The sequence below is a fragment of the Lepisma saccharinum genome, chromosome 3 (genome assembly GCF_977018435.1).
Source record: "Lepisma saccharinum chromosome 3, izLepSacc3.1, whole genome shotgun sequence".
NCBI classification, from domain to species: domain Eukaryota; kingdom Metazoa; phylum Arthropoda; class Insecta; order Zygentoma; family Lepismatidae; genus Lepisma; species Lepisma saccharinum.
Window position 1 is genome coordinate 128784745 of NC_139231.1, and position 18985 is coordinate 128803729.

The 18985-nt window shown below is 36.1% G+C and overlaps 1 protein-coding gene across 1 annotated transcript in view; it reads left to right on the forward strand.

Moving 5' to 3' along the window:
• Positions 1 to 18985, forward strand: part of LOC145985678 (kielin/chordin-like protein) — a 294740-nt gene that overhangs the window by 262636 nt on the left and 13119 nt on the right. Inside the window, exons 36-47 of the mRNA XM_083119746.1 lie at positions 285 to 449; positions 925 to 1101; positions 2970 to 3193; positions 3736 to 3941; positions 5658 to 5920; positions 6238 to 6340; positions 8547 to 8791; positions 9692 to 9845; positions 10279 to 10412; positions 12207 to 12407; positions 14754 to 14918; positions 18390 to 18500. Coding sequence (XP_082975872.1) covers positions 285 to 449; positions 925 to 1101; positions 2970 to 3193; positions 3736 to 3941; positions 5658 to 5920; positions 6238 to 6340; positions 8547 to 8791; positions 9692 to 9845; positions 10279 to 10412; positions 12207 to 12407; positions 14754 to 14918; positions 18390 to 18500 — 2148 coding nt within the window. The remainder of the gene's footprint in view (positions 1 to 284; positions 450 to 924; positions 1102 to 2969; positions 3194 to 3735; positions 3942 to 5657; positions 5921 to 6237; positions 6341 to 8546; positions 8792 to 9691; positions 9846 to 10278; positions 10413 to 12206; positions 12408 to 14753; positions 14919 to 18389; positions 18501 to 18985) is intronic.

Sequence of the window (18985 nt, forward strand, 5' to 3'; positions counted from 1 at the left end):
GCTATTGTACAGAAACTTTAGACTGTGCAGCAACCGAATCCAATGTTAACTCAATTTTGAACAGAGCTGCTCATTTATGATTATTTTTTTTTACGAACATTGTAGTAGTATGCTTCTAATAGTTAATCTAGCAAAAATTCAACCTTTTTCATCAAATATAATATATATAAATAAAAAATATTGTATAATTAAGATTACACTGTAATTATAAGTTGATTAAAAAGTTATTTTTTTCTACTACTACACTAATGCCATGTTTAATGTTTTATTATTTTTTGGTCTAGAATGGAAAAATTAGCTGCAGCAACTTGCAATGTGATATTCCATGTAAACACCCTATGCCTATGCCAGGGCAATGTTGTCCTCAATGCTTGGATTGTTATTATGATGGTCGAATGTTCATGAATGGGGAAATGTATGAAGAGGGATGCCAAGCTTGCAAGTGTGAAGTAAGATGATTATTTCCAAACATTAACAATATCTAATAAATCAATAAGTTTTTCCATTATAACTTTTACTTCATCAAAATTGGTTTGATCCGTATGTACTTGAGTTTTCTTAGTACATACATCATAACATCTTGACTATATCAAGTGTTTATTTTTTAGTAATGGACTAATATGAAATTTTTGTTTGTATTGATAAATTACTAATATAAAATTTAGCGATGCTGATAACCAATATCATACCAATTGATATAAAGATGCAAATGTTACTTGAAGAACTTGAATGATCCATTAAATTTCTTAATTAATATTTGTAACTAGGTGACTGAAATGGTTTTTACCGTGACGATACACTGATTTACCTATGTTGGATGATACCGACTGCAGACCATTCCTGATTTATGTAAATTATGTTGTACAAATTTGGTGCTTTTGTATTGTATTCCAACTATCGTTTATCTCATCTCTTTTTTAACAGAATGGCACTGTGACATGTGCAGATGTTCATTGTCCTCCTGTGGAATGCACAAATCCTAGCTTTTTCCCCAATCAGTGTTGTCCAAGATGTCTTAGTTGTGAACTTGAAGGAAATAATTATCAGGATGGAGATATATTCTCTCATCCATCTCAAAAATGTGAAATGTGTATTTGTGAGGTAAGTCTGTGACAGTAAGATGTTTTGTAATCTTCTGTGCTAAAATTTTTGTTTCTTTCTGTCTCATTTAACGGTTAGTAATGCTTTTGTAATTTCATTATCTGGCAATGTTGAGCAATACTGAATTGCATATTGCATCTTATTTTGTGTTCCCAGATTTGACATTTTCCCACTTTATATATTATTTGACTTTACTGACCACAATATATAGACATTTTTAAAAAATTTCTTATTGTATTCATTTTTCCAGTTTGTAAGTTGTTTGCCACAGTCTCCTGGAAAGTATGTAGTTGAAGCTTCCACGCTTCATAATTGTTAACATATGTAAATAGTCATGGACGTCTGTAAGATTTTTCCAGAGGCAAGGGGGCAAACAAGGCACACTTTCACCTCAATAGTGTTTCCCCCTCAAAAATATACTCCTTCAGTTTGAAGTTTTCATGTTCATACAACATGTTTATGATAATTAACATAAATTGCTGTGAATGATATGAAATTATATGTGTCAAATATATAATTTTAGGTTGACATTCATTTTCCAGGGGAATGATATCCATCTCTCCTTTTTGATGGTTGCATGAAATATTATAATCTATTTACGTAGTTGTTTTCGTACTTTGATGTAAGATACTTGACAAATCTGTATAAAGGTGAATAATTAGGGCTGAGCCGATACCACTTTGAACCAATACAGATACTGATACTTTTAAAATTCAATTTTTAAAATAACAAAGGCTAGTTTCAGAGTTATATTAACTCATCACATCAAATTCCTGTAATGACATTAGATAACTCCCAAATTATTCTCATGAAGCATTATAATACTTTAAAATGTCTTGTAACATTCGGTATTTTTTTTTTATGTGAACTTCTCTGTAGACCCAGAGGATTCAAAGAATGAGGTTTTTGCAGTGTTGCAAGACTTTTTAACGTGTTTCAGGTACAAAAAATAAAATATTAAAAAATCGGAGGAATGTCTCTTCTTCAGTTTCATGTAAACACTATTCATTCCTGTCGTTTGGATTAACCTGGAGAGGGAGGAAAAGCGACGTAAAAATATATGCAAATACAGTTATTAAAATAACGCCTCTTTATGCTATGCTGTCCATCATTCTCTTGTCAGTTGCAATAAAAACAATTTGCTGCAGTATCGGCCAATACCAACAGTCACATAAAAGACTTGCACATGCCACGTGCCACCACAGTCATAACTCCTTGCTCCGGCTAGTCAGTTGGAACTACGAGTTCTCACACAGAGATCGGGATTAAGACGATCCCTAATCTTCCAGGAAGGTAACCACCATTACATTGGTATCGGCTCAGCCCTATGAATAATATAAAATGAATTTTATTGCATGATCATGTGCGTTTTCTAAAATGAAATATGAAAAAGTTCTTACACGTTGAGCATATTTGATAGGCTATTCTTTGATAATTTAAATTCTTGGAGGTATGTCAAGATATTAACCTAATGCATCTCTTACTTCATCAAATTGAGAAAATTGTCTCCCCGATGGCGCAGTGGTACCGTCGTCGCCTTGTAATTAAGGGGTCCCGGGTTCGATACCCGGTGGAGGCACATAGTGGTTCGGATCCCACTTTAAACTGTAGGTCCAGTCCCGATTAGCCTTACTGTGCATAAAGCGGACTTAAAACACGAATTCAATCAATCAATTCAATCAATCAAATTGAGAAAATTCATTCCACAATTCGCTATACTGCTGTAATCTTTTTAGTATTAGTATTAATTAGTTCATTAAATGATGAAAGCAATAAATTATTGGCAAGGATTAGTTACGATGTACAGAAGTGTATGACACAGAGTGGGTGTTTAACAGATTTTCACACCTAATTCTTCCCCTTTTCAGGCTGGTCTGTTGCTGTGTGCTCCTCGAGGGTGTGAAGTCCATTGTAAACATCCTGTACCTGATGAGTGTTGCCCCTCATGTTCTCGTTGCTATTTTGAAGGAAACGTTTACCAGAACAGAGAAAATTTTAGCCCTGATTCATGTCGGAACTGTTCCTGTCAGGATGGAACTGTATCCTGCTCCAGTGTCGAGTGTCCAGTGCTATCATGCCCAGTAAAAATTAAGTGAGTTTTGCATCAATTAAATTTCTGCTTTTTGAAAATTTTGTTGAAATTATAGAACAACTGCTGTTAGTAGAACAAATATGATCATTAACTGTAACAACTATAGCAGAGATTGGTGAAAATATTGGGTTGAATCTAATTGTTGATACTGGCTAACATTTTTCTGGGTTCTGACAGTCTCGTGTGATCTGCAAAATTGATAATTTTTATTATTTTTGCAGCAGAATTGTGGGGAGAAATTAATTTGTGATTGAGTGATTCACATTTGAAATTATGAATACTTTAAAGAAAAACTTGAAGATTTATATGATATAGTTCCAGTGAAAAACTTGTTTCTTGAAATTTATAAATATTGTGTACAATTTTATGTTATTACAAGCATTGGGATCAATATCGGTAGGAATCAATAAGTGTTGGGTTTGATATCACCTTAGCCCTAATAGCAACATTGGTACCTTTTTGATGCTGTGATTGGACTAGATGCATTTGGTAAAATAGATTATTGGGAATGTGTGCAGTTGACGTTCCCTTGTTTATTACAGACCCGAAGGGGAATGTTGTGAAATATGTAAGGGTTGTATTGACGAAGGAAGACTCTACCTAGATGAAGAAAAGTGGACTTCGGAACTTGATCCTTGCAAAACTTGTGAATGCCTCAATGGAATGATTACATGTTCTCATGAGGAGTGCAAAAGTGAATGTCCATCTCCCCGGACAGTGCCTGGAAAATGCTGTCCGGAATGCAGTGGTGAGTAATGCTGTGCGAATTGTAGAGTGTAAAACCTACATGTATAGATTTATCAGTATAAAATCTATTTTTAATTTAGAAGAATTATTTTTTCATGTCTTTCTATTCAACAATTACAGGGTTTCCACTTATTTTGCTAAATCAAATTCCCTCACTTTTAAAGGTTTTCCAACCATTTGGAAATAAATTTCCAGACCACTTGGGAAAGTTTAAATGTGTCATATCTCCATTTTCAGTAAATTTTTTGGAGTTGAAATATGAAAGTTCCAGATGCAAGAGACACCATTTCTTTTTGCAAATGCAAAATACCTGTTGTAGTAAATTAATGTTTACTAGGGATGGGACCGATTAATCGGTACTCTATCAGTATCGGCCGATATAGGCATATCAGTGTATCGGTAAAAATACCAATTATTTTACCAATCCGATATATAGATAAATATCTGATAATTTAGTGCAAAATGCTGCCATTTTGTTGTAATTTTTATGGATAATCTCCATGCCCTAATTTCTAAAAAAAGAAAATATCTAAATATGCAATTTCTTTTTCACTGCAGTCACCTTGAAACACACATATATTAAGGAGGTCAATGAACCTTTCAGGTTCTTCAAGGACCATTTCTAATTTTATATCGGATTGGTAGAATATCGGTTATCGGTATCAGTAAATTTTATATCGTCCCATCCCTAATGTTTACTAATACATGGAAAATATGTGTTCCCCAAATGTTCAACAGTGATGGTTTTAAATTTCATGACTTTTTCACTCAAAGGCTGAATTCCCTGATTTTTCAAGGACTCTCATGCCAACGGGAACTTTGAATTAAATTCATATCATATCATATGTTTATCTAAGGGAGATTTCACACCAAAGTTACATTTGGCAGGGAACCCACGGAATTCACATCAAAATTGAAAGTGACAAACAACAGATTGGACAAACAAAGAGCTTAAACACTACAGTGGCCCTACGGCACATTCACCTTGACTGTAGTGTCTCCAAGTGGTGGCTCTTTCAAGCACAGCCATGATCCAAATGATAAAAACATCCCCTTACGTGATATTGAAGGCGAATACAGATGATGGGTGCACAAACTGAAATTAAAGCTGACAGAACATCACATAAATTTTGAAATATTGTCCATGTTGATGTTGTATTAAACTATCAGACTAGAAGTTAAAAATATTCCAAAGAGGGCTGTGGGTAGGCCTCTCTTCTAGAGCTTATATCCAACACATTGGGATAAATATTTGCTGTGAGGCGATGCCCATAGAAAAATGGTCCAGTCCGAGTAACAAGCAAGCGATAAGCGACGTGCAGTTTGTTGTGTCATTCTGGTATGGAATGCTGAATTTATTTTTGAAGGTGTGTTTCCAAGTGACAGCTTGTCACTTCACTCTGTTAGTCAAGTGATTTCATTATGTTTGTTGGTTTAAATGTGGTGAATGCAGCTTATGCTGTGTGTCCTGCAATAAAATACAGGTACAAAAGCTCATACAGTCGAAAATATTGGTATGTGGTAATATAAAGGGAAATTATGCCAGAATTAAAACATTAGCTGAAGATCATGACCCTTAGAAATTTGATGCTTAATTTTGTTCCTTTCCTCTTTTGTTGCAGCTGTAAGTAAAGTGCATTTTATTTTAAATTGTATAAGTAAACTTTCATTCTATAATTATGTTTTCTACATCTACACTCATCTGCTTGCATTACAGGGTGTGTGTACCAAAATTCTGAGTATGGCGATGGAGATATGTTTCATCCGGCACCCTGCGAAACATGTTTGTGCCAAGCTGGCCATGTGATGTGCTACTACATAAAGTGCCCTCCTCTAGATTGTCCAGCAGAATCTATTCTAGATCCAGAACCTGGTGAATGTTGCCCTACCTGCAGAGGTTTGTCAACGGACTGTAATACAGAGAGGCTTGGTGAAATCATGCACCCTCAAGACGATCCTTGTATTCGGTGTGAATGTAAGGTATGAATATAATGCAGAATATTATCACTTTCTATAAATTTTCTATCACAAGACAAACAACTGATTCTTACAAAGATAATTTTGCAAAATCTAAAGTATATTATAAGTATCAAGTAGCACATGTATAGTCCATGTAATGGAATGAACAAGAAGGAAAACTTTTGGTATAAAGTAGGTCGAAATTCCAGCAACATTCAGCTTAACAGGTTTAAAAAGTATTTCTTTTGAGCTTTCCAAATAAGTAATGAAATTTGGATTTATGTTAAATGGCTATGAAAAAACTACACACTGAGACACTTACTTCTTCTTTGTTTCAGGAAAATTTTAATTGGGAATGCATTTATGAAGTATGTGAACCTTTATCCTGTCCTGAGTTTGAATGGGTTTACAAGGAAGGTGAATGTTGTCCTCGATGTATGGGTAAGTAATTTCTTAAAGCATTCATAGAAACTACTGGAGTGATGGCTTCTACCTAACATTGTAACTAAAGATATTCCTTGCTTAAAAAACAAAATAGTTGAATCAGTGGATGAACTCCAGGTAGTCTACATAATACATCATTTTATAATATCATGCAATTGTGTGACTACAGAATTCGCTAACTGATAAATCAACAATTAAGCTTTAAGGTCAAGAATGGTCAAGGTTGTTATTAAAGGTTGGTACAATGGGTAATTTGTAACATTAAAATATTAATGCTTGTCTATATAACAGATCCATTTTTAGTATTCCTCTCAGGTTATTTAATCATGTACAGCTTTGTTTTCTTCATCTGAAAAAAGCTGAACTAGTATTAACCTAGGATTGAGCTAATACTGATCTAGGGTCTCCCTGATGACACAGTGGTTGCATCGTTGCCTTGTAATCAAGGAGTCTCAGGTTCGATACCCGGTGGAGGCACATAGTGGTTTGGATCCCACTTTAAACTGTAGGTCCAGTCCTGATTAGCCTATGTGTGCATAAAGTGGACTTAAAACAACAAATCAATCAATGAAATCGGTACTGATCTAGGACTGAGCTGATACCAATCTACCAATTTAATACTGAGCCAGAACTTATCTAAGGCTCACCCAATTTCAGTACTGGTGTCAGTGATATCATATTCAGTAACACATTCATGCTTATTTTTTTAATTCTGTACGAATATTCTGTGACAATAGATTACATGATTGCATCCATTTTTAATATTTTTGTTATCTCATTTGCTTTAAAGCAAAACTCTACTATATTGATATGGTATAGTTCATAGGTGCCGACTCCATGGGGCTTGGGGGTGCTTGGAGGGGCTCGAGCCCCCCCAATGTTAACGATGTGGGGGCAGAGCCCACCAAATAATTTTGCTTAAGAGGATCTAATGTATTATTTTGCTTCTCTTGTAAAGTTTACTCTGAATTGTGCCACATGAACTTAACTTTAAATGCACATTTGAAATGTTCTAGACTAGACCGTCACCTTTGGGGGGCTGAGACCACTAAACCATCAACTTGGGGGGGGGGGGCTATGACCAGAGATAGCAAAACACATGACTTATTACTATATACTAAGTATGTAATTATGAATATTGTTAAAATTTTTACTAAAAAGAGTTTCAAAAGACGATGTGCATGAACTGGGAGAGTGGATGGGCCGTTCGGGCTACAAATGGCTCTCACATGACATTCAGAACGAGATCATCGATATATTAGGAAGATCTGTTTTGAGCTCCATGGTAACATATATTAAAAGTCGGGAATATTTTGCTATTATGGTTGACGAAACGTGTGACATATCCATCCGTTGATAATTAATATTCTGCATTCGAACTGTGAATAAAAATTTTGATATTTTTGAGGAATTCATGGGCTTTTATGAGATTCCGAACACTGAGGCCAAAACTTAAAAAAGAGAGAGAGAGTGAGTCATTCATTAATTTATTTCAGTGATCAGAGCCCCCCCCCCCAATCATTTTGACAAGTCGACACCCCTGGTATAGTTGCAATGTAATATTTAATGTGTTAACATTTTTTGCTATTGACTGTGTTCAAGGATGGGTATTGGTGGGAATTGACAAGAACCAACCTATGGTAGGTGACATGTGATGCCAAGAATCCTAAGTTTGAACTCTGAGTGAGACATTAATGTGTCTGTTCATTGTCATCCTCATTGTCATGATCTGAAATAGCCAACAATAGAAGTAGGATATCAGTAAGAATCAGTATCAGTAACACATGACACTAGCTCATTTTTTATTAAGGGAGATATCACACTGAAGTAACACTTGATTTCAACCCGTGGTGCAACAGCCCTTGAGAGCCAGTGCCTACCTATGGACTGCCGACCTCAGTCCCACCTGCCGAAGTGGGAGATCACCCAACCAGTTATGGGGTGACAAGTGGTCAGCATGACAAACCCCCAGTTTGTCTTAGAGTGCACGGCCATGTTGCCGGACAGTAACACTTGGTTATTTCACCAATAAAATGTATAAGACTGGTACAGCATGTTAGTGTTGCATTGGTGTGAAATATTGCTGTTGGTTGGTTTGTCTCCAAGTGACATGTGTCTCTTTGTTGGGAAATCTCCCTAAAACATACAGCTTTTCTATTTTTCTACTTTGTGATATCATGTCTCTCTCTCTCTCGCTCTGCAGTTTGTGTAGTTGATGATGAACAAGGGTTAGAAATATATGAAGATGGTGAAGAATGGCAGGATCACGAAAACCCTTGCCTAAGATGCTACTGTCTGTCTGGAGAAGTGTCATGTCGAAGCATCCAGTGTCCTCCGTTGGTATGTGATATTACCGAGCATTTGTTTGTTCCTATGGGAGAGTGTTGCCCAGTGTGCACCAAGAAGGAAGCTAATCACACGTGTGATTATCATGGAGAATTATATGAGGTGTGTACATTTTGTTGTAAGGTGTGCTGTTTTGAATAAATTGTGAGTAATTTGATTGAGGGAACATTATTCATGAGCTATGAAATACCTCAGAAAGACTGAAATTCACTAGCATTAGATGGTAGGTGGGGGTCTGGGGGAATGTAGGGCTGCATGCATTCCCAATCTTCTGCATTTGTAAAGGTGATGTGATCAGCACTATGTGCCAGTCGCTGCTTAACTTATTACCACCATTCATTTCTTCATTCAAAGGAAATACAAGTTATTGAAAATTTAGTGAGGCTTAACCAGGAATCAAATCCATGCCATTGCCCAACAACTGAATTATCGAGACCCACGTTTTAACCCTTTTTGCACCTGAAATTTTCAAGAAGTTATTATTAATCCTCTTGGTGCCAGTAAGCCATTTTAATAGCTGATTCAGTTTGGAATAAGTGTGTTCATTTCAGAGCGTTTTTGGTATGCGAATGTCTGCATGTGTTATATAAAAAAAGTAAAGTAAAAAAGTAAAGTGCTCCCCTGTGCTTAGCACAACGCCATGTAGGCGTATAGGGGGTGTGGGGGTAACGCCCCACACTTTCTTGATCCGGTCGTGAGTGGGGGTGATGTGATCAGCATCACGCCCCTGACCGCCTTTACCCCCCAGGGTTTCCCCCAGGTACCCATGTTATTCGACGCTGGGTGGGCGCCGGGGCCGCTTCCATCGTTAGAAAAGTTCCCGGATTTGAACCGGCCGGGGATCGAACCCGGGACCTTTAGCATGGTAGTCAGACGCGTTACCGACTGAGCCACCGCATAGTTTTAGTAATTCCACGACATTATCGTAGATTGTTTGCGTAAGCTACATTCCTGGAAAGAGTGATACCCATTGTTAACTGTATTTAATCTTATTATTTTTAGAATGGCGAACACTGGAAGCCAGAATCATGCGTAGACTGTGAGTGCATGTTGGGGAAAATAACATGTCATGTTCAACATTGCCGACCCTTGGCTTGTTTGGCAGATGAAGTACAGACTCTGGATCCTGGTAGTTGCTGCCCTCGCTGCAGTCCAAGTAAGAATTTAATTTCATTTAGCTACTAAAAAACTAGATTTGTAAGTTAACTGGACCGTTTGATAACATAGTAGCTAGTGGACCCCATTTTTGATTCGGTGCAACATAAATCCTTATCCATGGGGGAAAAAATGGAAACATGTGCAATGATGGTAAACCTTCCTGATTTATATCATTCACCTTCATTGCACTTGTTCCCATTTCTTTCCGTGGATCAGGATTTCTGTTGCACCGAATTAAGCTTAAAACATCAATAAACCTTAATTTTAGTAGTGTTGGAATACAGTAAATTGCATTTACTTGGATCTTCAAATTCCAGAATTTCTTGAATTCTGCTCTTCAAGGTGCTCATTGTCCTTTTTGTATTATTTAAAGTTGTTATAGTTTGTCTGATTGAACTTTGCTGATATGTGTAATTATTGCTGATTTTCAGGGCCAGCAACTTGTTTAATATTTGGGGACCCTCACTACCGCACATTTGATGGAGCAATGATACATTTTCAAGGAGTCTGTCGATATGTTCTTGCCAGCGATTGTGAAAATAGAAATTTCACCATAGAAGTTCAGGTAATTTTTGTATTTCTTTGTGTAAAAAAATAACCCTAGCCAAGAAATAAATGCATGTCTTTTAATGTTTATGTAATAACGTAGCACAATTTGCTTTATACATGCCACAAATAAATTTAAATTAATATGATGCTGGATTAGTACGTAAAAGCAAAATTATTTTTTATGATTTAAATGAATAATTACTGGAAGGAACATAACAAACATTAGAGATGGACTGATATAAATTAGAAACTACATATTTGTGTGTTCTTCTTCTTAATTATTGTATGTGATCAGTTGACTGAAATGGGTTTTATCATTAAAAATAATTACATATTTAGGCATTTACTTCATTAAACTGGGAGCTATAAATTATAAGTTAATATATGCAATAAAAATAAAAGTAAAGTAAAGTAAAAAGTAAAGTGTTCCCCTGTGCTTAGCATCACGCCATGAAGGCGTATAGGGGGTGTGGGGGTAATGCCCCACACTTTCTTGATCCGGTTGTGAGTGGGGGTGATGTGATTAGCACCATGCCCCTGACCTCCTTTACCCCCCAGGTTTCCCCAGATACCCATGTTATTCGATGCTGGATGTGCGCCGGGGCCACTTCCAATGTTAGAAAAGTTCCCGGATTTGAACCGGCCGGGGCTCAAACCCGGGACCTTTAGCATGGTAGTCAGACGCGTTAGCGACTGAGCCACCGCGGCCACTTATGCAATAAAAATAATTATAAAAATAGAACAGATTGACTTAAATTTTTACTAAATTAAAATATATTTTTCTAGATGCAGTGGAACCCTGATTTTTACGTTCCCAGATTTTACATTTTCCTGCATCATACATTTAATCTTGATGATCCCAGCATAGCAAAATGTTATCAAATTTTCCTCGATTTTACATTTTCACGCATTTTAAGTTTTTTTGACTTGGTCCCCTGAAAAACGTAAAATCGATGTTCCACCATATATCAATTTATCGGAAATTCTACTGATACACTAATATGCAAATATTGACCAGTACCAATATAGTACCAGGCCACTCCATTGGCACAGTGGTTCATTTCCCACTACAAACTTTAGGCTAATCCAGATTAGCTTATCCGAACCTAAAATGACAAATGAACATTAAAACAAACTCTTGACAAATAAACCAATAGAGTACAGATTATTCTGTCCGATTCGGACTATACATACATTTTAAGCTCTAAGGGCAAATGTAATACATATACTAATAATTAGGTCAGACTGATAAATCCTGTTTTAACACTTTTATTGAATTTATGGTAATGGATCCTGGATGAATTACTTAAGTAACTTCTTGATGGTGGTATTACTCAAAATTTTTAATTCCCACATTACAGATTTACTCATTTTAAGATTTTGTTGGAGGATTTATGAGAACATTTGTAACATTGCAGTTAAAAATAATTTTTGCATGTGTTTTTTTGTTATTAGGTTTCTTTATAGTTTATTAAATTACTTGTGGTGCATGTTTCTAGTAATGTTTTCCTAAATAAAACATTAGCTGTTGTCGAGTTGTGTTAGGCTTAGTATTGCATTTCACCAGAACATTATTATACCCTGAACTTATGGTTGATATTATTTCACAGTAAAATTTCTGATTACTGGATTATTGTTCCATTTGTTCATTATTAATTAAATTTATACACACCCTTTTTAATGTAATAAACATGTATTTTCACCATTTTGCATAAAATCGTAAGTTTTGTTAAAATTCAGAATTCAAAATATTCACATTGTATAATTGATTTTTTTATTATTATTATTATTATTATTATTTTTTTTTCAGAATTCCGATAGGGGATTGATAGGAGTGTCATGGACAGAAAAGGTGTGGGTATACATTGGCCCTGTTGAAGTTGAGTTGGGCCAGAGTGGAAGGACATTGGTTGATGGTTTGCCAGTCCAGCTTCCGTATCTCAAACTCCCGTGGGTATCTCTCGAGCAGCAAGGCTCATCCGTATTGCTCACTTCTAATTTGGGTGTTCAGGTGTGTATTTTAATTACATAAATGAAAATTAGAATTCTTACTGGACAATATTAGAAGTTCATTTTAATATACAGGAAACTCCACACTTTAAGAATCTTCTAAAAGCCATCACCACACTATAAGAATCTTCTAAAAGCCATCAAATTATTAGCCCAGAAAATAAACATGTTGCAGCTATGAAATATTATTTACTAAACCAAGCATTGTATATATTATCTGAATTCATAGACACACAGATATTAGCTACCAACATTCTGGGATATAACTTATATTCAGTATGTAATATATTTACAATTCTCTACTTTAATCTTTACTAGAAATAAAAATGTGCTCACCTCTAATAATTAAGTTAAGTCCTTGCTAGTGTAATGAGAAAAAAATATTGTACTGAATTTTGTATAATGTCTTGATGTAATAAGTGTGATAATTATATTTACTTCTATGCTGTACTGTGTGTAATATGTGTTTAAATTGGCTGAAAACATATTTGAACATAAGTAAAGGTGTTACAATAACTTAAACATAACATTACATGGAAGCATACAAAATCTTATGTTTTGAGAAATGAAAGATATGGTAACATATTAATGTGCTAGGAAATATGTATCTGTAAAGCTGGTATTTTGTATTCTGTTAATTTCGATGCCCACTGCCACCATTCTCTCCAGAACTTGTTGTCCTATTGCTTCAAAACCAAATAAAAATAATAAATAATAATAATAAAAATGTGCGAAACAGGTTCACTGATAAGTGAGTACTTCCTCTTAGTGTATTAATACAAATCTTTATAATTAACTATTGTGCAACTACAGGGTGTCTATCTTAAACGTCCAATAAAAGAAAAATTCATAACTTGAGATGTATTTGAGATATTTCTACAGAGTTTAGTTCTACGAAAAGAGTAACTCAAAATGTTTTTCTACATACCTAGTATGTTTCAATATGTGCACCGTTTGTAGTGCGACAACATTTAATCTGTATTCTATCTCTCTCCACGTGTTGTTCAGCTTTGCAGGCGTAACATTGTTGATAGCTGCACGGATGTGATGGCATAGATCACGAACTGGTATTTGATACACTTGATTTTTTACAAATATCCAAAGGAAAAAATCAAGCGGCGTAATGTCTGGGCTTCTAAGGGGCCAAAAATTTGGATGGCTACCACTACCAATCCAACGCCCAGGAAATTCACTGTCCAAAATATCTCTGACAATTCCTGCGTAATGACATGGTGTGCCATCTTCCTGGAATATCACATCACGAGGAAGTTTTGGCACAACGTACAACTCCCAACATATCAAGGTAATTTGTTCCATTAACGGTACGCTCTGCAAAGAAGTATGGCCCTATAACCCTGTTCTTCAACAATGCACACCAGACATTCACTTTTGGAGAGTCACATTCGTGTTCTCTCACTACACGGGGTGGTTCCGTTCCCCAGATCCGACAGTTGTGTTTATTCACCTTCCTGGAAGTGTGGAATGTACATTCATCTGAAAAACAAAGCGAATAGAGGTATGCCTCGTTTTCATCAATTTTAGCAAGAATTTCTTCTGCAAATACTTTCTGCAGCGGCTTGTCCTGAGGTTTGAGTTTCTGACAAAGCTGCAATTTGTATGCCCATAGGCGCAACCGTTTATGCAGAACATCATGTACTATCGACTTAGGTACCTGTAATTCCCTACTTGCTTGTCGGACGGACTTACTAGGGGTTCGTTGGAAGGATGTGTGGATTTCTTCAACACTAGCCTCTGAAATTGCATGCTTTGTATGGTGGCCCGACATTAACTGCACACTGCAGTTTCCTGAAGGTGTTTGTCCCATTTCTTGATGGCTTTAAACATGGGAACATTGTCAGTTGGTCGTAATTGATATTCACGCCGAAAACGACATTGTACAAGTGTTACAGACTTCAGCTCGGTGAAAGCAAGCACACAGAAAACCTTCTGTTGTGGAGTCCACATTGCTACTGGCACCGATGCTTTTGCGCTTTTTGCAGTTATGCGTATGTGTGGAGCAACCACACAGAAAAAAAAAAACATTTTAGTTACTCTTTTTGTAGAATTAAACTCTTTAGAAATATCTCAAATACATCTCAAGTTATGAATTTTTCTTTTATTGGACATTTAAGCTGGACACACTGTATAATGCTTTTCATTTTTATTGGACCACAGATCTAATAAATATGTAGTGTGTGTTTAAACATTATTTCCTGTTCAAAATATGTAAAATTCCATTACTCCATGTAATTCTTGAATCAGAAAGTGTGCATATTAGCTAATATAAGAACTATATAAACCAGGAATTTCAGTAAGTGTGTATCACTGTGTTCCGTTTTCTTTAAAGGTGCAATGGAATGGAGACAGTAATCTGGAACTAAATGTCCCAGGGTCATATAAAAATAAAATGTGTGGTTTATGTGGAAACTTTAATAATTTCCCTCAAGATGACTTGCAACTTAGGGATGGTCAGATTGTCCAATCAGAAGCTGCATTCGGTAATGACTGGAAGGTAAGCTAACTTTTAAAATTTCTATCTCCATGAAAAAAATATCCTGAACCTTAATACTTCTTCATTGCAAATAAGAGAAACCCAGATGATACACTTGTCAACCTAACAAGGAAGGAAACCCAAGTGCTGTTGCACAATTCCGATACATCAGTGCCATTGGTGACAGCCCTCTACTTCATCGTTCTTTCCATATGAAATAAATGATTATTTCAAATCACTTTCAAAATTTCACTGACATTTTAATGCATATTGGGAATGTGTGAATGTAAAAATAATTTTTCATTAACTTTCACATTCATTCATATAATTATCTTGAGGAGGGTAGCATATTGTTAATGGGACCGAAGATCCGAACAGGCATTACATGAAGGTGCAGGTCCGTGGAGTATGTCGTCCCCCAAAAATTATAAAATACTTCAACCTTAAAAATTAGTAATTGTTTCTTTTATCACCCCTTTCTATCCAAACCTAGTGTAAAACGAACAGCCTAATGTCTAGTTTTTCTCTCTTTTTTAAATCAATCAATGTTATAGGATATTGTCATATAAACTTTTTTCAGGGATCTAGGGTCTTGCATGTTAGTATGAATAAAGACATGGGGGAACAACCCTGTGAGGGTCATGCCCTTCCAAGATCTTTTGCACTGGGTAGCGTGTATTCAGTGTATCAAGTCTCGTCTACCACTGCAAGCTGATTTTGTAGACCAAAGTCCACTACTATTCCTTCCCAGAATGTCCTCACTTTTACTCACAAGTAACACCAAATTTTTTGCAACTTCCACCCAATGCTGTATTTAGAGGGGAAGGGAGATGCCCCCCTCCCCTGAAATACTTTTCACCTCCAAAATGCTTGTTTACTGTTGTATGATATGATATGAAGTTGATTTATTTCTGCAGAACGTACATAAATGTAAGGATTATATTGTGATGAAAAGGCCCAGCATCCCCACCACGTAACAAACTGTGAAGTTCGTGGGATCTTACCAAGAATGTTAACCAATTAATCAATGGGTGATGTAGCTTATTCATCGTTCATCCTCGATGATGAGAGCATTCGTCATTAACATGACGAGTTAATGCTTGGCAGTGCGATAGACACAACTAAAACTAAACCCCTAACTATCAAAACTAACAACTAGAAAAGACAATGGTCACTCATTGGGTTTTATGAATCTTTGAACCTGAATCATGGCTGGGTTAGGATAATTACCTGTCTATCTGACGAATGAAGATAATTTCGAAGAATAAAAATAAACTAAGTCCTCTGTAGGCTTCGTTGCAGGTTGACCAGCACGTCGCCTCACTTTTGCTCCAATCCTTTTCTAAGCTCTTCTCTCTCCTCAATCCAAATTAAAAGTCAGTCCCTTCTCAGTCTGTCTCACCTCTATATCACCCAGGCCATGGAGACCTTCCTCCATACCGAATCGTGATTTTTACTGCCACTATGCAAACCGCTGACTCCATAGGCTGATGGAACTTCCTATATCCTGAATACCTCAGGAGGTTTGCATAGCACAACACTGTGCATTATTTACATACCTCAGAGGTTGAGACAACTGAGATAAACAAGTGAATGAACTAGTCAACATGAAGCATCAGAGAGGCTTTAAATAAAATATTATCTTATGGATTGATACGAAATAACTTTTTGCATTGACAGTGCCTGCAAAAATTTATGCTTACTGTTACTATACGGCGCATGCTTTTAGAAGGAACATGAATTCGGCCAATACCCAGCCAGTGCTACTGTGCTGTTGCCAAACTAACGGCTAGCGCAAGGGAAGGACAGAAAATTTGCGATGTGTCCATTATTTTTGATAATGCATGCACGGTATATATGAGTACAGTGAAATAATATAGTGAATATTTCTACACATGTTTATAATATCATATCACTGTAGGATATACGTTAAACCCATACCTGAAAGAAGCTTGAAGGCATTTATTTATTTATTCATCACCGCTCTCGTCGTCTTCCTCGGTCTCCGCATGGACGTCCGTAGGATTTTTTCCAGGGAGGGGCAAGGAAGGTGCTTTTTTCCAGGGGGGGGGCAAACAAGGCACATTTTCCTCCATAATAGTGTTGTTCATCAAAAACCTTGCTTAAATTTGAATATCATATTCATGCAATAATTAACACATATTATTGTGGCTATAATGAATTTATATGTGAAAAATATATAATTTTATGTTTACTTTCATTTTCCAGGGGGGGGGGCATGGCCCCCCTCCCGGACGCCCATGGGTCTCCGTGTCACTGATTTCACTCATTTCCGAATCACTCTCCTGGAGGTTAATGATTAGATTTTGTACCCTTGGTGCCTGTACTACTGGTGCTAAGTTTTGAGAGTGACATTTAAAATAAAAAGAACACACGGAACACACACTATCGCACGAAAGGGCTGTATTTAATCTTTTCACAAACTGCTCTTTGTGGCGCACGAGTGAACGATAAGCGAATAATTTTACACCGGCCTTGCTACGAAAACGCTGAACTCAAACTGACCCAGGCTTGCAATGTTCGAGAACGCCCAGAACAATGAAGGGTCATTGTTTATATCGAGGCGAATTTAACACCCACAGTTTTCCCTAGACACAACAACTCAGCTGCATCAACACGGTGGCAGCGAAAAAAAAACAGGCTGAAGGAAATGAAAGGTGTTTCCCTTGTTTCTTCAAGGAACGATAACTCCGGCTGTAGGCGACGGAAATTCATGGGATTTGGACAGTCAGGTTCAAAATGTCTTTCCCCATCTTATGATGAACCTTAAAGTGGCGAGTTTTATGAAAACTTCTTGCGCGCAAGAAAAATACAGAACACGGCTTATAACTTCCGCGCCGTAGTCTCCTAACTGTACAACGTTGCACTCCTGCCATTGGTTGATCGCCACGCACACCCTCTGCGTGGCCCCACCCGATATCGCTTCTAAAAGCGTGCGTCGTATAATAATAATATGCATAAAAATAATGATCAGTGACTTTACTTTTCATCAGCTGGACCTAACAACCTCTTTGTTATTGAATAAATAATCCATTTTTTAAAAAAATGAAATTAATTTCTTTGGTAGACTGTTTTTTACAAATTTAGTGATCTTTACTAGACAGAATGTAGATAATGAATACCTGCTGTCATATCTCTATTCTTAATGTTATCTTTTTACATGTTCATATAATAATAATAATAATAATTAATTGACCTTTTTTATTATCATCATCATTATTACTACCCATTAATCTTATTTACCTATTAATTATAAACTTTATTATTATTAATACATGTGAGACACTTGGTTAGGACTCCTTTTGATATGTATAGTTATTCCCAGCTAAATGTAAAAGCACTAATCATCCAGCTAACTGGCAATAAAATAGGTGTATTTTCTATTTTCAGTTATAAATTAAGACTATTTGTGAAAGCTTCAATGTATAATTATTGTTCGACCATGTATTTTTCTTTCATTTCATTTTCCAGACAAGGTATGATCAACCACTGTTTTGTACAGATGCTGAAGATATCGATCCATGTACAAAAGGAGGGTATAGAGCTCGCAGACTGGCTACCGAGAAGTGTTCTGTTCTGAAGGTAAAATCATCAGCTCAAAAATGTTGATTAGATTTTGTTCTAAAGTATTCTCATGTAAATAGGAATTGTAGCTTTCCTGGTGACGTGATTCAAACAAGTGTTATCGGATTATCAGCCAGATTAAGTCAATGTTGCCTACATTTCTTGCGCATACATTGCTCTCATCATCAGGGAATATGCTGATCGACTTAACCTGGTTGGTAACCCAAGAACACTTGTTCGTATTCTCATGTAATTCTTAATAAGCTTGGTGCGAGCAAATTTAGTAGCAAAATTTGATTGACATACTTAATGTTTTAACTTGTTTGTCAATTCATACTGTTTTGAGTGAAGCATCTTATCAGAAATATTAATAACAAAATATGAAATATCTGAGCACATTTGTCAATAATCTTAATATTACATTTGAAATTATATAAAAGCATACTTCAACTTTTTCTTGTTTCAACTGAAAATTTAATTTTCGTTGCCAGCATGGATATAAA